The 16,397-nt window shown below is 34.8% G+C and overlaps 1 protein-coding gene across 4 annotated transcripts in view; it reads left to right on the top strand.

Annotated features, from left to right (window-relative positions):
- The window catches only part of LOC123563183 (uncharacterized), a 75,495-nt gene that overhangs the window by 32,926 nt on the left and 26,172 nt on the right, over positions 1–16,397 (top strand). For all 4 annotated transcript variants that reach the window (XM_053529894.1, XM_053529891.1, XM_053529906.1 and 1 more), the window contains exon 8: positions 12,607–12,768. In XM_053529894.1, the coding sequence (XP_053385869.1) occupies positions 12,607–12,768 (162 nt within the window). The remainder of the gene's footprint in view (positions 1–12,606; positions 12,769–16,397) is intronic.

Raw genomic sequence — 16,397 nt, 5'->3', positions numbered from 1 at the left:
CTTTCCATGTTTGAAGTTGACTGAGATCATGCGACAAAAGAATGACAATTTATTTGCAGGAGGCTGTTTTGTAAACAGGTTACGTCACAATTAAATGACAGACCATGAACATAAGAACAATCCAACAATCGTCAGGTTGATACACAATCTGGACCTCCTCTCCCCCACAGATCGCACCCCCATATATTTGCAGAAAATTGCTTTATGCAAGCATTTAGATGACAAAATCCATCAATACTACATTAATCCTCAAAAAGTTGAGAATTTCTTGGATGACTCAGTTGTAGGGAGCAAAAACTTATCACAGATAGACTGGATAGACAAAATGCTATATTTTGAAAGATTACCATGAGATGCTGTTAGGACGTGTGAGGTTTGCACTTCTCTTTGAGCGTAGTGGTTGGCATGTTATATGACTTGACTGTTAATATTGATACAGATAGATGGCTAACTAATGGTTTGCTCCGCGCGTGTAGTTAATATATTGATTCACTGCAAGCTGAAACCAATGACCAGTATTATATGGGTAAACTTTGACAAAAACGAATAGGCACTGTGAAAGACGAAAAAAATATCACAATAGAGGTTTTTTTCATCACTTAATTTGCTGACAGTTGGACTCTCATATTTGTCATAGAGCGAACATTTCACCTGAGACAAAAACACAATTCAGAGAATACATTTTCATTACAAGTCTGCAGGTAAACTGTTCACAGAACTCAGGGAACCCACTCTGGTCCAAGTTGTTATAGATTTGTACCAACGTAAACAAGAAAAAAATCCTCATATCCATTATTGTAGCTTAAAGCGAGTGAGGATCTTTTAAAATCTCCATATTTTGAGAGAACTTCAAAATGAAAGGCATTTCTTTGGATGAACGTGTAGAAGTAGAAATGGAAAGACTTTATTCTAAAGCAAATCTTCAACTCTGTTATGTCCCACTTGACACAGTCAATTCTGATCAACATTTTAAATTAGTCTATAACAATTGTAGATCATTGCTCTAAAGACATTTTGAAGTTGTAGCCGTAAGCAGATTATCATGTCGACACATGTGATTGGACTTGCTGAAAAAGATTAGTCCGAAGACGATGAAAATTAGTCTATTCAATAAATGGGTTTCAGCTAATAAGAATGACCAAAACCAAACAAAACAGAACATCAGACGTCTCATAGTTTAGCCTTGTATGTTAAAAATGATATCCAAAGTTTCTAAATGCAATTGCTATAGATACAACGAATTTTGAGTGGATATCGTAGATGGATAAAAACATGTGCTAAGCAAATGCAAATTGTAATTCTGAACAAATTCACCCGTCTTCTTTCATAGTCTTGTTTCAACTATTGAAAAACAGCTTTTTGTAGCACCTCGACTCAAGATAAACCATTAGTTTTCATGGGAGATTTCAATATAGATGTTCACAAATGACAGCCTGAAACGATTTATGATCGAAAGTTTATTTTGCCAACTAATGATGCAAGAACCAACAAACGAATACAGGCGTCACAATAGATTGGTATTTGCAAATGGTAGTGGCAGTGTTGGAACTGTAGAAACATACTGGTCAGATCACAAACTTGTTTACTTTGTACATAACTGAGTTTTGCATTATCATTGGAACTAGTCCAAAACTGAATTTAACATCACTTAATACATTTTCACCTCTGGTATGATGTATGCAACCTCTCCATATAGAGGTTCGGCATTCTAGTGGTTCAACGTTGTTCAGGGTGGCCAATTGTTACATTTTATTTGCAAGATAATTTATATGTCTTATGGTCTCTATTATAAACATGTTTGACAAAGTTTTCCATTTTTTTTAAGTTTTAGATGATTTTTATTGCTGTTGTATTTTGTCTTAAGTGTAAAAACAGTTTGGATGTAATATCTAGTTTATAACATACTTGAAATGATAGCAGAGGAAACTTCTTAAGTTGTTGCATATAGCGTAGTTAAAGGTTATTAATATAGTAAAAATGCATGTGTGTTATGTAATTAATTCTTTTGTATTTGAAATCGTTTTTCTAGGAATTACTCACCTTTGTGTATTTAGTTATACTTTTTCATATGAATACTAGATACAATCCTAGAAATTATGTTCTGCATAGTGGTCGTCCCATGTTGATCAAATGTTTTCGATTTCTCGACACATCTTTGGCATCATGGGATGAACCTCACATAACCAACACATTCTTTGTACTTTCTGCTTGTGATCACATAACATTTTGCATACATTTTACATCTAAACTGGCTGAAAAAAGCCATACTTTTTTCTTGTATAACTTAACAGTTTGCCCAATACCTGTTTTCCGATCCGTTTCAGTCTGTGTGGTTAACTGTCAACCTGAGTTGCTGAGTTCGTTTGTCTGAAATGGCTTTGAAATGCATAGTTTTGCCTATTGAATTTTAAATTTCTTCTAGAGGGTCCCGAACCCCACCTGTACTGTCACTCAATTACGCAGACAACAAGTAGGAGTGTATGCTCACATTTTAACCTGATTTGCTCAGATTTTTTTGTCAGAGATGGCTTTAATGCACCATTTTTTCTTGTATATTTCCGGTGAGGACCCGAACCCCTTATCTCTATTTCTGCGTGGGTAATGTGTACATGTCAACCCGATTCTGTCGGATGTTTTAGGTACAAAGAATGTGTTAAATTAAAACATGCACCATTTTGTCTTTTATAATTTGAAAGTTTCCTGGGGAGCGACTCGAAACCCATTTTTACCGTATTCAAAATTTGCAGTCGAATATGTAGGGCAATACTTTTTAACCTTATTTGCTCATATTTATTTTTTAAGATGCTTAAAATCACTGCTTTGTCTTGTATAATTTCTAAATTTCTCACCCAACTCTCGACGTGTACTCCAATTATGTGGCGGAGTAGGTGTGTAATTTTACTCTGATGTGCTCAGATTTTTGTCTAATCGCTTAAATGCAAAGTATGTATTGTATAGTTGTCAAATTTTACAGGAGGACCACCCAGATCTCAACTTGTACTCCAAGGTATTGCAGGCAAGATTGTATGTGTGTTTTGTTCAGAGTTTTTTTATGCTGATTATACAACTTAAAATGGCACCATTTAGACTTTGTTGTATTCCAAATTTTTTATCAGATTGGCCCTGTATCCATGTCTTAATTATATGTCAAAAACTCCATTATGATTTTTATATGGAGAAAAAATGTCAAATTAATTAATGACTTGTACAGTGTAGTTTGTAACTATGCCATTAGTGCAACCACTTTCCAATTCCAGGAAAAAAATTCTGCCTCGGTGTTTTTTTTTTTTCTAGTCTGGTTACCGCAATGATTCTAAATCTTTTTGAGTACACTTCATTTAATGAATAATTCGAATCACGTATATATCAATTTTCTGTTTGTACTTTCATGGTTTTGTTGTTAGTTTGTTTAATAGTTTTAATAAAATGTTTTTGTTGTATTAGTTGCTTTTATCATATTATGGGGGGGACACTGACTTTATATTATTGTCAATTGTTCATATTAGTAACAGACAACCCAATTCGCAATAGAATGAATTAGGTGTATGGAAAAAAATATAGATTTAATCAGTCTGCTTCTGTTAAAAAATTTTGGTGCTGCCACTTGTTTACGGTAGTTCTGCACATTTGATTAACATGGAGTGTATAGCTAACAACTATATTGTAGAATAAGACTGATCATTTTTGAATTAATAGCATTCTGTGACTAATTTTTTCAATGGCACTGTTACTATCTTTCTAAAGTTGAATTATGATATTAAAACATCTGAAACATTTAATAATTCAAAATTAAATTTAACTTGAATGTGCGGTTCACTTTAATCATGGTCATATATCTCAAAAATAAGCACATGGACCTATACATTTTATTTCACCACATAGATCATATTTATATAACAGAAGTTTCATTAAAATCTACATTGTAGAAAAATTTCTATTCGTGAAAATGTTATGAAAGTTAAGATTTTCCTGTAGACACCATTATGAAAAATTTGTTGGTCAATCCGAATGTGCAGAACTACCTTAGAAATATTATTATTGTCATAAAAAACTTGTCATGCTGTCTTGGAACATACAATTAAATACATAATACAACTTTTGTAAAACAATGCTAATATTAAGTAAAATACAAACATTCAACAATGGTTTAGAACCTTCATTTTATAGAAACATAATGAGGCCTAAAAAAAAAAATGGTTTGTTTCCAGTGACATGGCCAAAAAAAATAGGGTAGGCATTTTTTTTTTTTTTTGTTTTTTAACCTAACACTATTGTAGTTTCAAACAGGGAGATTATAAACCATATAAACATGCATCCTATTGTTATGTTTGATTTACACCCGGATGTACAATGACTTTGATGATGTTTTAGCAATATAAAATGCCATTTGATTGTGTATTTAAATATTAAGAAATAAATATTTGCTTTACATGTTTGCGTTTTGTTGTTGTTGTTTTTTCATTTCCAGATTTATAATCCCATCCGATCAGCTCAAGGTAGAGCAGATGATCTACAGATCAAGTGGTCATAGGATCGTTGTGTCCTATATCATTCATTCTCCGCCACTAATTCATGTGGAGAAGTTGGCAATAACTTGCAGAGAACATGGTTTATATTTAATTAAACGTGAAACTTGAATGAAATCTTGCTGTGGATTCTCTCTTTAAATAATATAATTTTAATATTGAATATTATTCAACAATCAACATTTATATTTCAAACTAAAACCAAGTAAAAGCACACTGGCCAGGAATATGATTTGCATCTTTGATCTGCATTGAGATTAATACCATCACCCCCTACCCCAATCTAAAATTCTGGATTACCTGGAAATGCCAGACAATGAAGTTTTGACTGGTATGCCCAAATTGTGAATTATTAAAGCTGCAAGTGGTTGTTCAACGTCTTACTACTACTATAAATCCCATCTAAAACCGGACTTTTCAAGCCTCTGCAGGCCTCGACCTTAACTTTTTTCAGCAGGTCCACCAACTGCTGAAATCTAGTAGACCTGCTCATACTTTAGTGGACCTCCAAACGTCATAACTTCAATTGACTCAAAGAAACAGGGCTTATTTCTAAAAAAATTAAAAATGGAAGACTAACAATCTGTTATCCCGAAAAATAATTATTTTGTAACGTGTCCCAAAATATGGACACAATAATCATCATCCACCCGACGTCGACCCGTGTTGAAAGTAAAAAAAAAAATTAACAATTATCGGTAATTATTCTGATGATAAACTAAGTAATTAGCCTTGTTTTCATCATCAATTAACACCCCCTCAAAGAAGTGTCGGTTATTATGACATCTGAAGTGGAGATCAAAGCGGTACAGTTGCCCCGAGATTGTCATGGCATTACGTCATGTTTTCACGCCATGTGACACATCACTGTCTAATCGTACTTTCTCGATTCCTTAAATTGTTGAGAAGAAATCAATAAAAAAGTTTTTTTTTATCTTTTTTTTTAAAGCCAATGTGCAATATCTCGAATAAACTGACATGTAAATGTGTCAAACCGTGAACGATGATAGTGGATAGCCTACCTCTGTGACCTATTTGCCCTCAAGGAATTTTACATTATTGTTTGAAAAGAATATCTAACGAAGTGTTGTGTCAAAAAATGTCATGTACAATGAATAATTTAAAACTTATTAAAATTCGCAACAACATCATACTGCTTTATTTTAAAACCACATTTCTATTTACGTTCACGAGGTCACGTAACATATTCTGCCGTGCTAACAGAAATCTGTTTGCCAAAAATCGTTTTACTCCATGTATTTAAATTGCTGCCGCTTTTTCATTATTTAAGATTTTTTAATTGTGTTTTTTGTACATTCTGGTCAAAAGTCTGAATTTTATTACCATAATGTGTACCGTTTATTTACTTTAAGAAAGAAGTAAATAATCAAGATCGCGCTGTTAGAAATTTTACAAAACATTATATGAAAATTTGATCGTTTTTAAAGAATTTTGCCTACATTCTTGTGGATATCTTATTAAAATTGTTATAGAACTCGAACTGTATTAGTTCTCAAGCGGTGTTGAAAATTTGAAGCGATTATATTAAAAAATGAATGCACTATGCGCATTTTTTGTGTCAAAAGTAACCGCCATGTAAATTAGATATTACGATAGCGCGCACGTGCTTGTGGAGTGGAAAATTACCAGCACGACGTTTTGATATTTTTACGATTCGCGGGTAAATTCCAGTCAATCCAGGTAAATTGCCTGATGTAATTTCTCAGTTTGGTAAAGTTACCAAAAAAAAACCACTCGCCCGATCGATGGAGTAGTCCATTCGTGCAAAGAGCTATAAAAATAATAATATACTTATTTGCAAAAATATGCGGCCCGATTTTACCGCTAAAAAAAGTTTAGGGTCGGCGGTAAACAAATAGGGTAGGTCGGGTCACCGGAAACAAACAACTTTTTTTTTTACGCCTGACAAGCCATCACAAAAACATTAAAAGTGAGATACACAAAAATTGTTGTTATTATTAAGTTAAATGTGTTTAACTGGTCATCTACAAACAGTAACTAGTATATGATAAAATTTAATGTCTTTGGTATGTAGCATCATGTAGTGGGCCCAACTAAACTCAGGTGAGCGATATAGGGCCATCATGGCCCTCTTGTTTAAGATACAGCCGTGAAAAGGGTTTTTTTTCCTGTCCAGTCTGTAACTCAACAATACTTAAAGGGATTTTAATTATTACTTGGCACAAATGTTCACCACCATGAGACAGAGTGTCATGCGTAACAACCAGGTCCCTAAGTCTAAGGTCAAGGTCACACTTAGAGGCCAAAGGTCAGATACAAGAACAACTTTGTCTGGAGCATTTCTTCTTCATGGGTGGAGGGATTTTGATGTAACTTGGCACAATTGTTCACCACCATGAGAGGGATTGCCTTGTGCAAGAACCAGGTCCCTAGGTTTAAGGTCAGGGTCACACTTAGAGGTCAAACATCAAATTCAAGAATGACTTTGTCCAGAGCATTTCTTCTTCATGAATGGAGGAAATTTGATGTAACTTGGCACAAATGTTAACCACCATGAGGCACCCTTGTTTTTAGAATTACTTCCCTTTGTTTTACTATAAAAAGCTTATATTGTAACTTTTTTATTACTGGCTGTAGGGAAAAATCAAGACCACTTTTCTGTTATATCCAATTTTTAGGTGTATTTTGACTTATCTCTACCTGGTAAAGAGTTATATGTGGACTTATATTAAATATCATTTTTAACTCACCAGAGCCAAAGGCTCAGGGTGAGCTATTAGGATCACTCACCAGGGTTGCCAGCAGTCTTGAAAAGTCAGGGAAAATGGTTTCTTTTTCAAGGTCAGGGAATTGTCAGGGAATTTTAAAATTTGGTCAGTGAAAAATGAAAATCCTGGAAAGTCAGGGAAAAGTCAGGGAAAAACGATTTCAAAGCTCGAAGAAGTTAATCATTTTAAACTTTTGTGTCTAGGGCAGTCTTCAAGCATTAAATTTAAGTAATTAAAAACGAAGTTCAATGATGTAATACTGTAACATGCATTTAATTTGTTTAAATCCCTCATTTTTCTTTAAACACTGATTTTGCTTGAAGACTGAAAGGCTTTACAACCCTTGCCCCAGAGCTAACTAACATTTTTTTGTTATTTTGTAGGAAAGTGACACATGAAGAGAGCCTACAACTAACATTATTCTGATACACTTTTTTTGTTGTAGGTACTCCAGGTGTTTTCTGGACACTGTATATTAAGAGATCTTGGATTTTGAGAGTGATGCTTTGTCAATATGATTCCAATGGTCTTGCTATTAGTCATGGTGTTTGATTGTTTTTGCCTCTAGGAAACTGTATAATAACGGATTTTTGAGAATGATATTTTGCTAATACTAGCAGGGTTCCAATGGTCTTGTTATTAACCATACTTTATTGTTTTTACCATGAGGAAAGTGTACCTTAAAAGATGTTAGATTTTTGATAGTTACATGTCCTGCAAAGATGCTTTTGGTATGTATCTCTTAATAATTAGGTTTCAATAACCAATAGTCACAATTATGTTTCATTGACTTGACCACCAAACAGTCATACAAGAAAGAAAGCCATGTTAATTATCATTGTGTTTGATGTTTATGTTTTATATATCGGAAAATAAATACAAAACATTTGGAAAAAAAATAATAGGAGGATTGGACGGCTATAGGGGAGGTCAGGAGGCCGTTTAAATGTTTGGCGGTTTTGGTCAGTGAAAAACATGAATTGGTCAGGGAAAAATCAGGGAAAAGTCAGGGAATTTTATTCACCCAGAGTGCTGGCAACCCTGCTCACCGTCCGGCGTCCGTAAAGTTTTACTTTAAACAACATCTCCTCATAAACCGCTAGGCCAATTTCATCCAAACTTCACAGGAATGTTCCTTGGGTGAAGCTCTACAAAAATTGTTCAAAGAATTGAATTCCATGCAGAACTCTGGTTGCCATGGCAATCGAAAGGAAAAACTTTAAAAATCTTCTTCTCAAAAACCAGAAGCTCTAGAGCTTAGATATTTGGTGTGAAGCATTGCCTAGTAGACCTCTACCAAGTTTATTCAAATCATGACCCCGGGGTCAAAATTGACCCCGCCCCAGGGGTCACTTGATTTTACATAGGAAAATCTTAAAAAATCTTCTTCTCAAAAACCAGAAGCCCTAGAGCTTAGATATTTGACATGTAGCATTGCCTAGTGGACCTCTACTAAAGTTGTTCAAATCATGACCCCGGGGACAAAATTGACCCTGCCCCAGGGGTCACATGATTTTACATAGATTTCTATAGGAAAATCTTCAAAAAATTCTAAAAAATAAACCAGAAGGCCTTGAGCTTAGATATTTGACATGTAGCATTGCCTAGTGGACCTCTACAAAATTTGTTCAAATCATGATCCCCGGGGTCAAAATTGACCCCGACACAGGGGTCACTTGATTGTACATAGGAAAATCTTCAAAAAATTTCTGAAAATAAACCAGAAGGCCTAAAGCTTAGATATTTGACATGTAGCATTGCCTAGTGGACCTCTACAAAATTTGATCAAATCATGACCCCTGGGGTCAAATTGACCCCGTCCCATGGGGTTACTTGATTGTACATAGAAAAATCTTCAAAATTTTCTAAAAATAAACCAGAAGGCCCAGAGATTAGGTATTTGACATGTAGCATAGCCTAGTAGACTTCTACAAAATTTATTCAAATCATGACCCCCCGAGTCAAATTGACCCCGCCCCATGGGGTTACTTGATTGTACATAGGAAAATCTTCAAAAAATTTCTAAAAATAAACCAGAAGGCCTAGATCTTAGATATTTGACATGTAGCATTGCCTAGTGGACCTCTACAAAATTTGTTCAAACTTGACCCCCCCCCCCCCCCCCCCCCCAGGATCAAATTGACTTGGCCCCAGGGATTACTTGATTGTACATAGGGAAATCTTCATAAATTTGCTAAAAATAAACCAGAAGGCCTAGATCTTAGATATTTGATATGTAATATTGCCTAGTAGACTTCTACAAACTTTGTTGAAATCATGACCCACGGGGTAAAATTGGCCCCGCCCCAGGTGTGACTTGATTAGGAAAATCTTCAAAAATTTGCTAAAAATAAACCAGAAGGCCTAGAGCTTAGATATTTGACATGTAGCATTGCCTAGTGGACCTCTACAAAATTTGTTCAAATCATGACCCCGGGGTCAAATTGACCCCGCCCCATGGGGTTACTTGATTGTACAAAGAAAAAACTTCAAAAAATTTCTAAAAATAAACCAGAAGGCCTAGAGCTTAGATATTTGACCTGTAGCATTGCCTAGTGGACCTCTACAAAATTTGTTCAAATCATGACCCCACCCCAGGGGTCACTTGATTTTTACATAGGAAAATCTTCAAAAAATTGCTAAAAATAAACCAGAAGGCCTAGATCTTAGATATTTGACATGTAGCATTGCCTAGTAGACTTCTACAAAATTTGTTCAAATCATGACCCCCGGGCATGGGGTTACTTGATTGTACACAGAAAAATCTTCAACATTTTCTAAAAGTAAATCAGAAGGCTTAGAGCTTAGATATTTGACATGTAGTATTGCCTAGTGGACCTCTACAAAATTTGTTCAAATCTTGACCCCTCCCCCCACGGTCAAATTGACCCCGCCCCAGGGGTTACTTGATTGTACATAGGGAAAACTTCATAAATTCGCTAAAAATAAACCAGAAGGGCAAGATCTTAGATATTTGACATGTAGCATTGCCTAGTGGACCTCTACAAAATTTGTTCAAATCTTGACCCCTCCCCCCACGGTCAAATTGACCCCGCCCCAGGGGTTACTTGATTGTACATAGGGAAAACTTCATAAATTTGCTAAAAATAAACCAGAAGGGCAAGATCTTAGATATTTGACATGTAGCATTGCCTAGTAGACTTCTTCAAAATTTGTTCAAATCATGACCCCCGGGATAAAATTGGCCCCGCCCCAGGGGTTACTTGATTGTACATCGGAAAATCTTCCAAAAAATTTCTAAAAATCATCAGTTTGACATTTGAAACATATAGCTCATATTTCTCTGGTGAGCGATCCAGGGTCATCATGACCCTCTTGTTTTAAAGATTAACTTCCCTTCGTTGTTACTATAAATAACAATACAGAAAATTAGGTGCCTTCCAGTAGGGGACTTTGTATTGCATGGCAATACATCATTCACTTGTTTTTACTAGGAGGGGAAGGGGCCCAGGCCTGTCATTTGGGGAAAAAATAGCTGGGTATTTGGGCAAAGGGGAATTAAAAACCTGATGTAAAGTCAATTTTTGGGGAAAACTGCATGATTTTAAAGAAATTTTCTGAGGGGAAGGGAGGAAAAAAAAACAACAGTATTATAATACCTGTTTCTTAGTTATTTGTCCAAACTATTTTGAGCTTAAAAAATTTATGTGTATTAGCCACTGATGCTGTGTTTACCAACATTCAGCTTATAATATTTCGTAAGATTGCTGTGCTCAGTTATCAATTTGGTTTGTCAAAAAAAAAAAAGCATCATAAACCTTTATTCGGCATAAGAATGACACATATCCGGTTTTATAGGAGAAGCAGGATTTTCATTGATGATACACACACAACTAGTATATACATGTATTTTGTAGATTTCAATCTGTTTAGTTTTGAGTAATTGTAATTGCTTTGGATAAATTTGTTTCACCATTTCTAAAAAAATGTAGGTTGTCCATACTTAAAATATTATCCAGGTATGTTGTGTATCAATCTATATAACCCCAAATAAGGTCGCAGTGGACAAACTAAGCAAGAAATCTCATTCATAACAGTATAAAATAAATCTGCAATGAGTGGTGCACAATTAAGTTTTGAAGCATTTTGGGACTGTAAGATTAATTTTTGAAATTAAGTTGTGTAAAACTACTTCTCCTACAGTCTGTTGGTGGGATTTGAATTAAACTTCAAAGGAAACAAGTAGAAAGCCTTGATGCACATATATTACAGGTTTTATGCTTGAATGATTTTTCACTGCAATATAAATTGCCCTTTGTTTATTTTTCATAAATTTTAATCTACATAGAGATTCTTTGTTATGCATCTCCAAAACATATGAGCAGAATTCAATGAAACTTCACAGGAATAATTTTTATAAAGTCTAGTTGTGCAAAGTTTTGGCACATCCCACCCAGTTTATTTTTTGCAGAGAAACGGCCCTTTAAGGGGAATTTTGAATGAAATTTGTCAAGACTATTTCCCCCATACCATTGATGGGGTTTAAATGACATGCCATGGGAACAATCACTGGCAAACTTTAACCCTTACCCTGCTAAATTTCTATACTAAACTTGTCCATCTTCCAGTTTGGACAGTACCATTAACTGTTTAAAGGAGTGCTGACCAAAAATATACTGACTGAATGTTGAACAGTGCTGATCATGATCTACATTAGTCGCAAAGGCAGAATAAATCATGTCCAGCAGGATAAGGGTTAATTTGCATGTTTATTAACAGTTTTATGCTTGAATGATTTTTCACTGAGTTAGGGCCCTTCGATTTTTATACATTATGCCTGTTTATAAATTCTATGTCCTTCATCTGCAAAACCACTTGTTACATTTCAATGAAACTTTACAGGAATGATAGAAACGTGGCCGAGTTGTGCATCATGCTAAGGTTTTTGATGCAGATTTAAGGTCCCTTCAAGGTTATTACAAAATACAATATGTCTTGACTACCTCTTCTATATTATTGTGTGTGTGTTTTTTGTGTGTTTTTTTAAAGAAACTTAATAAGAATGACAAGTAACAAACCTAGTTGTGCAGATTCTATATATTCTATGGTATGATCTTCATTGAGTTATGGCCCATTAATTTAAAGTTTGCATAGCCCAATTCATAGTTTTCAAAACACATTTCAATACACATTTCTATGCAGCTGTTTCAATAATGTATATGTTAACATACTTCCTCAACTACTCTACCTTATGAAGATTAAATGTATGGGGAGACTTTCTTCAAAAAACATCTACGGTAGTTTATAATTGAGGTGCCATTGTAACATTGTTAGTAGAGGAATCACATAAAATTTTGACTTCATTTCAGGCCTTATCTAAGAACAATGTTTGTGAAATGGAAACAAGTGATTTAGTTAACTTAGGAGTTGTTGCTCTTGCTTTTGAAGAGACTGATCTTAGTTGTCTTCCCTTGAGTGACAGTAGTTTAGTTACTTCCCTTGGGAGTCTGGAGGAATGGACTACTGCTGAGGTAAGCTTCATAAAGTTTACTATTAAATATAAATATATTATGTTGTAATTAGATTTTGATGAATAAAATAAACATACAATGTTTCTGTTTAAAAACGAGATTAGTTTTAGTTCATGAGTGATATTTTTGATATCTTGCCTTTAGCTAAATTAAACAGCATGAAATTAAAACTTCAGTCCTCAAGACACAGTTGCATGTAGCTAGAATTTCAGTTAAGTCTGTAAATGTACATAAAATTTATTAAAGCAACTAGACTGTTACAGAAGGATGCAGAAAATGCATATTAATACTATAAAGTAGTACAGTGTAACTTCTGAAAACCGGAAACCTTTGAAAACCGCACGAAACTCTATGTAAAATATAGAAGTCCCATTTTCTCTGTTATTATTTCTATATATTTTTAACTTCTGAAAACCGGAACTTCCAAATTCTGAAAACCGGACGATTTTTGAAGCACCGTTTATATTTTAACACAAAAATTGACTTCCGAAAACCGAACAGCAAAATATTTGCTGGATTAAAAGTGTCACCTGTTAATCAGATATCGCTGTCAACATGTTAGATCTTTTGTTAGCCCATCATCATCAGATGGTGGGCTATTAAAATCACTCTGCGTCCGTGGTCCGTCCATCCGTCTCGTTATCGCATCTCCTAAGAAACTACTGGGGGGATTTTGACCAAACTTTGTCAGAATGATGTATTGGTACCCTAGTTGTGTCCACCTGAAAATCAGACTGGTTCAACAATTTATGAGTGAGTTATGGCCCTTTGTTTATTTCTATATTTTACATAGATTTATATAGGGAAAAACTTTGAAAACCTTCTTATCCAAAACCACAGAGCCTAGGGCTTTGATATTTGGTTTGAAGCATCATCTAGTGGTCCTCTACCAACATGACTCAAATTATTTCTCTGGGGTCAAATATGGCCCCGCCCTGGGGGTCACATAGTTTATAATGACTTATATAGGAAAAAACTTTGAATAACCCCTTGTCCAAAACCACAGGGCCTAGGCTTTGATATTTTGTATGTGACATTATCTAGTGGTCTTCAACTAAGATTGTTCATATTATACCCCTAGGGTCAAATATGGCCCCGCCCTGGGGGTCATATGGTTTAAATAGACTCACATAAGGAAAAACTTTGAAAATCTTCTTGTCCAAACCACAAAGCCTAAGGCTTTGATACTTGTAATGTAGCATCATCTAGTGGTTCTCTACCAAGTTTGTTCAAATTATCGCCCTAGGGTCAAAAATGGCCCACCCCAGGGTCACATGGTTCATATAGACTTATATAGGGAAAAGTTTTAAAATGTTCTTGTCAATAACTAAAACATTCAAATTTGGACCACATGTATATTTTTGAGTGGCAAGATGAACCTTGACACGAGTTGACCTTGATTTTGACCTAGTGACCTACTTTCACATTTCTGTATACACCTTCAAATTTGGACCACTTGTATATTTTTGAGTGGCAAGATGAACCTTGACAGAGTTGACCTTGATATTGACCTAGTGACCTACTTTCACATTTCTGTAGCGAAAGCCTTCAAATTGACCACATTGATAGTTTTGTGCCTGGAAACAACTTTGACCTTGATTTTGACCTAGTGACCTACTTTCACATTTTGTAGGTACAGCGTCAAATTTTGGACCAATGCAAGTTTCCGTGTTTCAAAAAACTTTGACATTGATTTTGCCCTAGTGACCTACTTTCACATTTCTCAAGCTACAGCTTCAAATTCGGACCAATGCATAGTTTCGTGTGCCGAAAAAAACTTTGACTTACATTGACCTAGTGACCTACTTTCACATTTTTAAGGTACAGGCTTCAAATTTGGACCACATGCATAGTTTTGTATTCCGAAATAAAATTTGACCATGATTTTGACTTAGTGACCTACTTTTACATATCTCAAGCTACAGCCTTCAAATTTGGACCACATGCATAGTTTTGTGTACGGAAATGAACTTTGACCTTTACATTGACCTAGTGACCTACTTTCACATTTTTAAGGTACAGGCTTCAAATTTGGACCACATGCATAGTTTTGTATTCTAAAATAAAATTTGACCTTGATTTTGACCTAGTGACCTACTTTTACATTTCTCAAGCTACAGCCTTCAAATTTGGACCACTTGCATAGTTTTGTGTACCGAAATGATCTTTGACCTTTACATTGACCTAGTGACCTACTTTCACATTGTTAAGGTACATGCTTCAAATTTGGACCACATGCATAGTTTTGTATTCTGAAATAAAATTTGACCTTGATTTTGACCTAGTGACCTACTTTTACATTTCTCAAGCTACAGCCTTCAAATTTGGACCACATGCATAGTTTTGTGTACCGAAATGAACTTTGACCTTTACATTGACCTAGTGACCTACTTTCACATTTTTGAAGGTACAGGCTTCAAATTTGGACCACATGCATAGTTTTGTGTTCCGAAATAGAATTTGACCTCTATTTTGACCTAGTGACCTACTTTTACATTTCTCAAGCTACAGCCTTCAAATTTGGACCACTTGCGTAGTTTTATGTACCAAAACGGACTTTGACCTTAAGATTGACTTAGTGACCTGCTTTCACATTTCTGTAGCTACAAATTTAGACCACATGCATAGGATTGTGTACTGAAACAAACATTGACCTTGACATTGACCTAGTGACCTACTTTCACATTTCTCAAGCTACAGCTTTTGAATTTGGACCACATGCACAGTGTTGTGTACGGAAATGAAATTTGACCTTGAGGTAGTCAATAAGTCTTGAAATTTGGAACACTCAAAAATGGCACATTGGTGGGCGCCAAGATCACTCTATGATCTCTTGTTTATCTATTAGCGGCGCGCATTTATTTTGACACGCTATAATCACAATGACCATTTTATGCAAAAGTAAGGAAGTAATCAGCGATAACTTTCATTTGTATTCAGTTTATGAAAATGTGATAAATTAAATATCTTATGTGTGAAAAACTTCCTTAATATTTGAACGAAAGAAAGATAGGTGCTAATTGATTTAGTTACATCGATTAAACTATGCATTATCAACATTAATTAAATGTTGACAAACTCTGGACTCCAAAGATGGTAAAATGTAAGTGGAAAATATCTGCATAAATGCTATTATTAAAGATGTGTTCTTTCCTTTTACATTTTTTATTTATGTATTTATTAACCTTAATGTTTGTAATTAATTAATTAATTAATTTCTTTAAAAAGTTAAAAAGGATAATAATCTCCCTTCCTACGTGTAAGAAAACATAACTATTGTGTACCACGTCCCATTTGTCTACAAACTTTCAAACTTCTAAATTCTGGAAACTTCCAAAAACCGAACTTTTAGGCCGGTCCGAAGGTCATTCAGTTTTCGGAAGTTACACTGTACTGTAAAAATGTTGGTTTAAACAGTTCCTCTTTTGACAAAATTTGGTTCCTGGTAAAAGAAGTTCATACAGAAACTTGACAACATTGCAATCTTACACACTTTCCTTTTAGCATGGTAGCATGTAGCTACAGCCACAGGTAAAATTGCCAGAGCACTAACACTTTTGTTATACAGCACTGCTTTACGTTTTAATGCACACTGTTGAAGTAACTACTGTAGTGCATGCATTTTACTA

This window comes from Mercenaria mercenaria, chromosome 2 (assembly GCF_021730395.1).
Source record: "Mercenaria mercenaria strain notata chromosome 2, MADL_Memer_1, whole genome shotgun sequence".
NCBI lineage: Eukaryota > Metazoa > Mollusca > Bivalvia > Venerida > Veneridae > Mercenaria > Mercenaria mercenaria.
Note: the sequence above shows the minus strand (reverse complement) of the source record. Positions and strands in the feature narration are given on the sequence as shown.